The sequence below is a fragment of the Puntigrus tetrazona genome, chromosome 14, assembly GCF_018831695.1.
Source record: "Puntigrus tetrazona isolate hp1 chromosome 14, ASM1883169v1, whole genome shotgun sequence".
NCBI classification, from domain to species: domain Eukaryota; kingdom Metazoa; phylum Chordata; class Actinopteri; order Cypriniformes; family Cyprinidae; genus Puntigrus; species Puntigrus tetrazona.
The window spans coordinates 26379289-26389288 of record NC_056712.1 but is presented as its reverse complement, the minus strand read 5'-3'; the positions used below and the strand labels follow the sequence as shown (position 1 = coordinate 26389288).

Below are 10000 nucleotides of genomic sequence, written 5' to 3'. Positions count from 1 at the left end.
CACACACACACACTCACTCACTCACACACACACAGACATACAGTTCATTGTAATGGTGTCAGGCTAACAGATGTTTGGTGTGGTATCCCAGAGTTCCTGCTCCTGAAGGATGATGGGAATGCTCTGGTGCGGAGAGGCTGCTATCAGGAGGCAGTGGACAGATACACTCACTGTCTTCAGCTGAGGCCACTCGAATGTGCCGTTTACACCAACAGGTGTGTGTGTGTGTGTGTGTGTGTGTGTGTGTGTGTAAGTGTGTTAGCAGGACTCACAGAAACTGATAAGTGTGTGTGTGTGTGTGTGTGTGTGTTTCAGAGCACTCTGCTACATCAAACTTCAGCGCTTCACTGAGGCCCAGCAGGACTGTGACTCCGCCCTTCAGCTCCAGCCCACCAATAAGAAAGCTTTCTACAGACGTGCACTGGCCAATAAGGGCCTGAAGGTGAGTGTGTGGTGATACAGCTGATAAAAACATCAGAATAATCCACAGCACTCCAGACCATAATATCTCCCCCAGTCGAAAAAGTGTTCTGGTCTGAATCACATGTTGTGTGTGTGTGTGTGTGTGTGTGTGTGTGTGTGTGCAGGATTATGAGGCGTGTCGTTCAGACCTGCAGCAGGTGTTGTGTTTAGATGCGAGTGTGACGGAGGCGGAGCAGCTGCTGACGGAGGTCACGCGTCTGATGAGGGACAGTAGATGTTCATCAGGACCTCGCAGGAGCGTCACCATCACTGAGGTCCCACACACACACACACACACACACACACACACACACACACACACACACACACACACACACACACACACTCGCACACACTCACAACACATACACTCACACACACGCACACACACACACACACACACACACACTCACAACACATACACACACACACACACACACACACACACACACACACTCACACTCACACACACACACACAGTCACACCACACACACACACACACAGTCACACCACACACACACACACACAGAGCACTGCTCTGAGGTCATCTCTCTGTGCAGGTGGATGATGATGATGATGATGGTGGTGGTGGTGAAGATGAGGGTATCAGTGCAGTCATACAGTCCGTCTCCCTGCGTTGGTCAAACACATTTGAGTTCGGTCAGGCTCTGAACAGTGCTCTCTCTGGCGGTGACCTGCTGACCTGTGCTGATCTTCTGCGCTGCGTCGCTTCTGAACAACTGCCGCAGCTCATCGGCACGCAGCTGGACGGACACACGCTGGGCTTCATCCTGCGCGCGCTGAACACACACCTGCTGCACACACACCCCGAGCTTGTGTTCCAGCACCTGCAGCAGCTACAGACGGCACGCAGATTCACGGTGAGCAAACCACACGCTAACAACACACTAACAAACCACACGCTAACAACACACTAACAAACCACACGCTAAAGACACATCAACCACATGCTAACAACACGCTAAGAACATGCTATCAACACACTATCAACACGTAATAGTGGACAGCAGTGGAGTCCCTGATCAGCCAATCAGTGCTGGGTTGAGGACCGTGTGTATTTATTGAGCATCTGTGTGTGTGTGTGTGTATGTGTGTGTGTGTGTGTGTAGATGGTGCTGATGTTGCTGGACGCTGAAGATCGCTCACATCTCTCACAGATCTTCCAGAAGCTTCAAGCACTGCAGACTCAAGCTTTCTCACAAAATGACATCACAAACCTGGCCAACAAATACCTGTGATGCTCCTTCAGCCTTCCCATGATTCCACACTCATCATCACTGGACAGCTCCGAGACGAGAGGAAGCAGATCACACACACACACACACACACACAGACACACAGACAGGTATATCTCTCTCACACACACAGACACAAACACACACACACACACACACACGTATATCTCTCTCACACACACACAGACACACACACACTCACTCACACACACAAACACACACACACACACACACACACACACACACACACACACACACACACACACACACACACACACACACACACACACACACAAACACACACACAGAGCTGCGAATGTAAAACTGTTTTCAGAATGATTGCATGTTTCTCTTATTTCTCAGTTCTCAATAAAAGATGATTATATTTCTTTATTGAACTATAAACGAGTTTTCAGGTCATTAAACTACTGTCTCTTTAATCTGGAGATGACTTATTATCACAGCACCCTCTATCATATCAGATAATTAAGAGAACATCACACTTTCACACAGAATATAAAACATTTCAAGCTGTTTTTATCAGCTAACCTCATATTCTCCATTAATCAGCAGAAACACAGATATAATATAATTACAGTATATTTATGATTATAGTGTTTAACTCGTTTATTCTAAATGTTTTCAGGTGCTATGTTTGTGCTTTTAACTGTGATTATAACGATGATATAAAACTAAATCTATGATCCTCTGGAAGACCAGTAGATTTTTTACATAAATGTGCTTCTGTATCCCAAATAAAGCTACTATCAGATGTGTTTTTCTAGAAGAGACGAAAATATGTTACATTACTGATATTATCAGGAAACACAAACCTGCTTGTAATTTCAAACAATATGAAGAAATTTCACACAAATCACTATTAACTCTGGTTTTTACATTTTCCATAATTAAGCAGACATCTGACTTTAAGCTTGAAATAAATATAAAAAAATGACATTTATTGTGATAATTATCAATATAGACTGAGATCCGCTCCGGAGCAGCAGGGGGCGCCGCTCAGAGACACAGAAGAGCGGCTCCCATCTTCTTCTTCTTCCTCTCAATCTGACAGAAACCATCGCGCAGAATGATCGCAGCGCGCCGCGTCGGGTCGGTAGCGTCGTGTTTTCGTCGCTCGATCACAGATATGTTCATTAACATAAAAGCAGAGTCACAGATGATCCCACGAAGAGCTCAGGACTACACGACCTCAGCGGAGCGGCCTGAGAGCGGACCCCGGTCACGTGAGTCTCAGTAATTATTCATTCATTTCATCATCAGAGAAATATCAAGAAAGAAGAATTTAACACTAAAATAGTTTGACTGAACACACAGTGTGTGTGTGTAGCTCCTCAGAAGCTGGACGTGTCTCTCCTGGTGTCTCTGCTGATGTGTGTGTGTGTGTGTGTGTGTGTGTGTGTGTGTGTGTAGCTCCTCAGAAGCTGGACGTGTCTCTCCTGATGTGTGTGTGTGTGTGTGTGTGTGTGTGTGTGTGTAGCTCCTCAGAAGCTGGACGTGTCTCTCCTGGTGTCTCTGCTGAAGCTGGAGAACGCTGCTGATATCTGTGTGATCCGCACGGCTCCGGAGCTCAGGTACACGGAGCACATGATCATCGCGAGCGGATCTTCTTCTCGACACCTGAGCGCCGTCGCTGAGCTGCTGCTGCGAGCGGTAACACACTCACCTCACACTCAGACGCTTCTGTCTGAACCAGCTCCCGTCTGAGACGTGTTCTTGTAGTTCAAGCTGCTGCGGAGAGACGAGGACGGCTTCGCTCGACTGGAAGGAAGAGACTGTGACGACTGGAAGTGCATCGACTTCGGTGAGGAACCGGTGAAGAACCGGTGAAGGAACGTCTCATGTGTTCACTGACAGCTCTGAGGTTGCCATGTTGAGAGAAATCAGGAGTTCTGTGAACATGATCTCACTGTAGTTCTACTTTAAATATCAACATTATTAAAACGGCAATAATTTAAAAATACTTGATGTTAATTTCCATTTTATTAATCTTTGTCTTTAATGATCCACTTCAACCAAACTAATGAGCAATAATCATTTTTCCTAAATGTTATTTTTGCTCTTGTTGAACTCCTGTGTTCTCCTGTCCAGATGAGAGTATAATCTCCCTTCATCCTGAGGCTGATTCAGTTCTCTTTTAAAGGAAAAGGCCTTTTACAAAATAACTTTATATCAAAAACAAACGAGCTCTGCACAGCAACATTACTTTCCATAACTATATAAAGTTACTTTTTTATAGAGGAACACATTATTGTACATTTAACAGTAACTTTCCCAAATCTACTCTCTCTCTCTCTCTGTGTGTGTGTCTGTGTGTCTCTCGCTCTCTCTCTCTGTCTGTGTGTGTCTCTCTCTCTGTGTGTGTGTGTGTGTGTGTGTGTGTTCAGGGTGGATGGTGCTTCACCTCATGCTGCCGGACACCAGAGAGAAGTATGAGCTGGAGAAGCTCTGGACGCTTCGCTCGTACGACGAACAGCTGAAGCGCATCCCGCCAGAAACACTGCCCTCAGACTTCATCTACGATATCTCTCACACACACACACACACACACACACCTGAGCGACTGAAGCCGGTCTGAGCTCGGTCGTCTGAGGGGCTGATGAGGAACGAAATGCTGGAGAAAAATCTACAGCGACTTTAAATATTTAAAAACGACAAAGATTTTGAATAAATTGAACTCATGAATTTTGTTAGTTGACTGAGTTTTTGCTGCAGAGTCAAAGATATATCTCCAATGACTATAAGATAAATAACCAAAATGACAGCTAACAATACAGTAATAATGATAATTAAACTTGATAATTAGACTTATTTTGGATGTTACTGTGTATATTCATTATATATAGATCCTTTTCCTATCTAGCACCTAAACTCTGGAACAATCTCCCTAACTCTGTTCAGGAGGCAGACACACTCTGTCAGTTTAAATCTAGATTAAAGACACATCGTTTTAACTTAACACCAACACACTTTTATTATTCAAATCCGTTAAAGGATTGTTAGGGTCACCAGACACACACACACACACCAAGTCATTTACACTATCTGACACAGCTGTGTTTAAAAATGAACAGGAAGTTAAGTGCTGGGCGTTAACTGAGTCTGGTTTCTCCCAAGGTTTTTCCTCTCTTCTGTATGGACGGGGTTTTGGTTCCTCTGGTTTGTTTAGTTTACACTTAACTTCTAGAGATTATCATTGACTTGATTTCACTGACCGTCTCTGCTTTTAATAAAAAGTGTTTAATCTGGTCATTATACATCACTATCACTTTATTGTATTTGATTCTGTTCAGTCACTGATATAATCTGTGTTGTTAAAAGCACTGTATAAATCAAAGTGATTGACAGATTCTCTGAATACGCCGGAATGAGAGTTCGAAGAACGGATTCAAAAACGTATTAAATCTATTTTCAAAAAAGTGTAGTTTGATGTTTTATCACTTGACAAGCAGCCATTTGTTAAACTGATGTGTGTTTGGTGTCAGTCTGAAGGTCTGTACAAGACTAAGCTAAAAGAGCCATTCTTCCTGTCTCCTGGCCACTAGATGGAGCTGCAGCAGAACCTCAGGTTCCTCAGCTTCTTAGAACACACACCACGTTTAGTCACAGCTCAGAAAAAAAACAAAATCACACCGATAATGAACATGTCTGAAATGTTACAAGCAGCATCCAATTCCTGATCTCAAGTATCTGAGGAAATGGAATAGTCTTCGATCGTGATCTACTATTAAGGCACGTGTGGAGGAGATCAAACAGGAAACAGTGTGTGAGCGGATGCATGTGTTTATTCGTCACAGAGGAAGTAACATTACAAATCAAACCCATGAAGAGAAACTGAAGCGGAGTGACGAGACAAGCGTCACATGAGCGGTCATCGCTCTCCTCCCATAATCCCACAGTCTTTAGGAGGCATGGACGTGTGTGTGTGTGTGTGTGTGTGTGTGCGTGTGTGTGTGTGTGTTTACGGTGCCATCCAGAAGGGCATGGGCTGCGTCTGCGCCTGTGTTTTGGGCCGTGGCGGCGGTGATGACGGGCAACGATACGTCCATCCTGTGGCCCCGGACGCTCTGGAGGCCCCATGATCCTCTTCTTCATCGGAGGAGTCCCCGGCGTACGCCACCAGCCCCATCCTGACGCGCTTCACCTGCGGCTCTGATGAGAGAGACCAGAAACACACAGACAAACAACACGCCACAGCAGCACAGTTAATCAAACGCCGGATTGGACGACGGCCGCGCGCGTCACCGAGGGGCGTCCAATCAGGAGGCGGTGTTCAGGAAGGAGGCCCCACCCCCGCAGCGTCCGGACACATGAAAGAGAGGGAAAAAACACAGAGAAAGAGAGAGAACACAAAACACAAGAGAGACGGCCGTTAGTGCGGCAACCACACGGCTGATGACATCACCGCTCGGGGGAGGAGCTTCACTCATTACATCTGACCAATGAGGGGCGGAGAAGCTGAAGCGTGTCATTTCCTGAGGAAGCGAGACGCTTCAGCTTTACCTGTAGCTAGCGTACAGTCCTCCGCCGCTGCAGAGCCTCACTTCTGCATGCAGAGAGCATCGGGAGATTATGAGCGAGCTGCGGAAGCGGCTGTCTTACCCAGAAGGCTCGGCGGCGCCGGCGTCTTCTCTTCTGCTTTCTGCACCCTCAGACCGTCGACTGGAGCCGGAGCACACGGAGGCGGCATGAGCCTGCTGCTGCTGCTACACACACAGTCAGTTTAGCTCAATTTTAGCCAGCCAATCAGAATCCATCCCGTTTTAGGGAGGTCCAAAATTTAAAGTGACAGGCAACAAAATTGCATTTATCTACACAAATATATTCATGTGGTCACTAATGAATGGAATATTCTCTTTTTCTTCACATTTTTATGTCAGTTTGGTAAGACTAATATTTAAATCAATGTGAAATGTAACCTAAAATTAATATAAAACTAGATTATATTATGTGGTGATTACATTACTAATTTTAGTCTTCACAAACAGTCTGTTCAGCATAAAAACATTACACCTATGGAGAGTGCCCATGAACTACAAATACCAACACGTGTGTGTGTGAGAGTGTGTGTGTGTCTTACCTGTCTCTCTCTCTCACAGGCCCTGAGGAAGCAGCAGACGGGGGTCCTGATGCCTCAGAGCTGCCCACAGACATGCCTGCACCTAAATTAGTCATATGAATGGGTCCATGCTATGAGCAGAAAAACACAACAGCATTAACACACACCCTCATTTACAAACACACACACACACACACACACATCATCTCTGATCACACATCACTGACTGATCGTCTCCCCCACACACACACACACACACACACACACACACACTCTCACATCAAATCATCACTCTTATACAAAAGAGGAAAATCACATTTACAAAAGCTATTTGCTGTTTTCTTAGCAAACTATGCTATTTACACTATTTATAGTAATTATTGCAAACAGTGGCAATTATCTCAATATTTAAGTACATTAAAAACAGTATACAATAATAACAGTGTAAATTATAATTATAATTCACCTTAAAGCACAGAAGCAGCACAGATGTATTTATAGAAATAGACATCAATACATGAGTCTAAAATCATTAGGATATTAACTAAAGGTCATGTTCTATCAAGATTTTGTACATTTCCTACCATAAATATTTCAACTTCATTTTCGCTTACTAATAATAACTGCTGAGAACTTCATTTGAACAACTTTAAAGGAGATTTTCTCAATATTTTGATTTTTTTTGCTCCTCAGATTCCTGATTTTCTAATAGCTGCATCTCAGACAGATATTGTCCGATCAGAACAAACCAGACATCAGTGGAGAGATGATTTATTATCTTTCTGATGTTGAATGTTTTTTAAACAATTGCTTCTTGTGACTGTTTTTGTGCTCCAGGGTCAGTGTGATAAAGCCCTGTCTACACCTACCTCATACTCTTACAACGTTCTGATTAGTTCCTTAATTTTATTTTATTTTTTTTGTTAAAAAGCCTTTTGAAGTTTAAAAAAGGGAGGAAAAAATTGCCCAGCGGTGGTCTCGAGCTCAGGTTGATCACGTGAAGAAGCACACACTTTTCAATGCCATTCAATAAATGTCTTTTCTAGTCTTGACTCGGCCAATCACACGCCGGTGGGCGGAGTTACTGTTACAGTCATTCGTTACAAATAAACTGCAAAGACTTTCAGGTGATGACCCCGGAGGTCAAAGGTCGCTGACCTGCAGAAACAGTGAAGGCAGATGTGACGAGCTCAGCGTCCGGAGCGAGGGCTCACCTGGTATCCCAGCAGGCCGCTGTCCGTCTCGTCCGGCACCTCCTCCGTGAAGCGGCGCTTCTGTGGCGGATTGGGCGGAGCCACGGCTTTGGGCGGAGCCGGAGCGGCGGGGGGGAACGGAGCCGGAGGAAGCGTCTGGAGACAGATGACAGGAACTGAATCTATCTTCAGAGAAGAGCAGTGCAGGGTGCATGTCTGGGGAGTCTTACGGGAAGATTCTTATCTTAGGTCTGAACTACAGTCAAATCATCTTTATTTATATAGTTAGAGTGTGTTTGTGACAAACAATGCAGAAGATAGTAGGGGTGTAACTATATTATCAAGCTGACAGCACAATGTGACTTGTTCTGTTCATCAAAACAAACCAATCAGAGGCCTACCTGAGCCGGGGCGCTCGGGGGCGTGGGGGTGATGGGATACTGTGCGGTGGGGAGAGGGCCCGGGGCCGGGGCCGAAGGAGCCGCTGGATACTGAGGAGCGACGGGCTGCGGCGGCGGGGTCGGGCCGGGGTAGGACGGCTGGAAGCCCGCGGGAGAATAATACGGAGCCTGCGGCGGGATCCCGTTAATGGAAGGAGGCTGAATGAACCCTGCTGAAACACACAGACTGTCCGTCACATGACTTCATACGAAGGCCAATAGAGGCACAGCGTGTCTAGGCCACGCCCACAATCCAAACGCTCTCCATTGACTTCTAACACAAAAACATAAACAGTCTCTAAAAGCTGCTGTAGATGTCAGGGGATTTTACACTGGATCATTGAGGTGGATCGTTTCTTAAAAGGGGCACAGATACGGATCAATACGATTTAGTTTCTCAGTATATCTCCTCTCAGGTTCTCATCGGGTGGTTTCCCTTCAGTGAGCTCAGTTCTGAGAGAAACTCTACTTCCTAAATGCTGGTTTTTTGGGTCAACAGTCTATAAAAACTTTTTTTAATAGTTTTTTTTTTTTACCTTGTCACACAGCTGCTTTTAGACATTGTTCTGTTTTTTATTATATGTCAGAAGTGACAAGGAGGCAGCTTCCAGAAATGCAAAGTTGGGAGAAGTCGATTTGAGAGACGGTAGAAGAAGAGACGGACGGTATCCCAAACACATCAGCTGGGGTTCCTCAGGGATCGGTTCTCGGACCGCTCCTCTTCTTCACTTACTCTCATCATTAGTTCCTTCAGGATCATATCTTCTTCTTCTACACTCACCACACTCAGCTCTACCTCTCTTTTCTAACAGATGATCCACCAGTAGCTGCACGGATCTCAGGCTGGATGAAAGATCATCACCTGCAGCTCAACCTGGTCAACCTTGTCTTCCCGGCCACTCCGGCTCTACAGCACAAAACCAATCGTCTAGGTTTATCCACCCCTTCAACTGCGGTCAGAAATCTTGGTGTAATCTTTGATGACCAGCCGACCTTCAAAGAGCACATTACAAGGACTGCTCCATCTTCCAGATTTGTATTACACATCAAAAAGATCAGGCCCTTTCTAACAGAGCATGCTCTAGAACCTCTTATCCAGGCCCTGGTCATTTCTAGGCTCATTTCAATGCTCTTCTGGCTGGACTTCAAGCACAATCAAACCTCTACAAACGATACAGAATACAGCAGTACCTGATGCTAGTATTACGAGCACTTCCTCCATCTGTTGGCTTCTCTTTAAGATGAATCGCTTTATATGTTCCCCATTTGTCAGTCACTTTGGAAAAAAAGCATCCGCACAATGACTAAATTACAATGTAAAGTCAATGTCCAGCGCAGGTTTGTTGTGCGTGCGCAGATTATGATGCATGTGGCTTTTTGTCTATCGGTCGAGGTCTTGCTCTGGAGGCATGTTTATGAAAATGTTTGTGTCCAAAATGATCTGCTTCTGGAGCTTGATTTAATAAACGCTTTGTTTATAATGAGGATAATGTTTGTAAGCAATGAAACTTGCTGGATATTTTAACAGTACAATGACCTCTTATATACCAAAAGATCTATTAAATGTAATC

General features: G+C 45.0%; 3 protein-coding genes across 13 annotated transcripts in view; 2 read left to right on the top strand and 1 right to left on the bottom strand.

The window, feature by feature from the left end:
* The window catches only part of spag1b (sperm associated antigen 1b), a 7586-nt gene extending 5703 nt beyond the window's left edge, over nt 1–1883 (top strand). The window contains exons 9-13 of the mRNA XM_043256798.1: nt 92–215; nt 316–442; nt 588–737; nt 1024–1344; nt 1594–1883. Coding sequence (XP_043112733.1) covers nt 92–215; nt 316–442; nt 588–737; nt 1024–1344; nt 1594–1722 — 851 coding nt within the window. The 3' untranslated portion in view covers nt 1723–1883. The remainder of the gene's footprint in view (nt 1–91; nt 216–315; nt 443–587; nt 738–1023; nt 1345–1593) is intronic.
* Nucleotides 1884–2192: 309 nt separating this feature from the next.
* malsu1 (mitochondrial assembly of ribosomal large subunit 1) lies at nt 2193–4422 on the top strand. The gene is made up of 4 exons (XM_043257824.1): nt 2193–2963; nt 3218–3390; nt 3460–3541; nt 4125–4422. Exons 1-4 carry the CDS (start codon nt 2807–2809, stop codon nt 4313–4315), a joined length of 603 nt encoding a protein of 200 aa, XP_043113759.1. The 5' UTR covers nt 2193–2806; the 3' UTR covers nt 4316–4422.
* Nucleotides 4423–5504: 1082 nt separating this feature from the next.
* Nucleotides 5505–10000, bottom strand: part of khdc4 (KH domain containing 4, pre-mRNA splicing factor) — a 9452-nt gene continuing 4956 nt past the window's right edge. Inside the window, exons 10-14 of one of the 11 annotated variants that reach the window (XM_043257806.1) lie at nt 8391–8602; nt 8011–8145; nt 6818–6927; nt 6340–6443; nt 5505–5889 (exon numbers count right to left, since the gene is read on the bottom strand). In XM_043257806.1, the coding sequence (XP_043113741.1) occupies nt 5699–5889; nt 6340–6443; nt 6818–6927; nt 8011–8145; nt 8391–8602 (752 nt within the window). In that variant the 3' untranslated portion in view covers nt 5505–5698. Of the gene's footprint in view, nt 6444–6817; nt 6928–8010; nt 8146–8390; nt 8603–10000 lie in introns of all 11 variants that reach the window. The other 10 variants (XM_043257808.1, XM_043257810.1, XM_043257807.1 and 7 more) reach the window with 10 other exon arrangements.

Bases quoted from the DNA above. Each gene is read 5' to 3' on its own strand.
- malsu1 (XM_043257824.1), top strand. From the start codon at position 2,807: ATGATCGCAGCGCGCCGCGTCGGGTCGGTAGCGTCGTGTTTTCGTCGC. The intron at 2,964-3,217 runs GTGAGTCTCAGT...GTGTGTGTGTAG, and splicing joins TGAGAGCGGACCCCGGTCAC to CTCCTCAGAAGCTGGACGTG. The intron at 3,391-3,459 runs GTAACACACTCA...GTGTTCTTGTAG, and splicing joins CTGAGCTGCTGCTGCGAGCG to TTCAAGCTGCTGCGGAGAGA.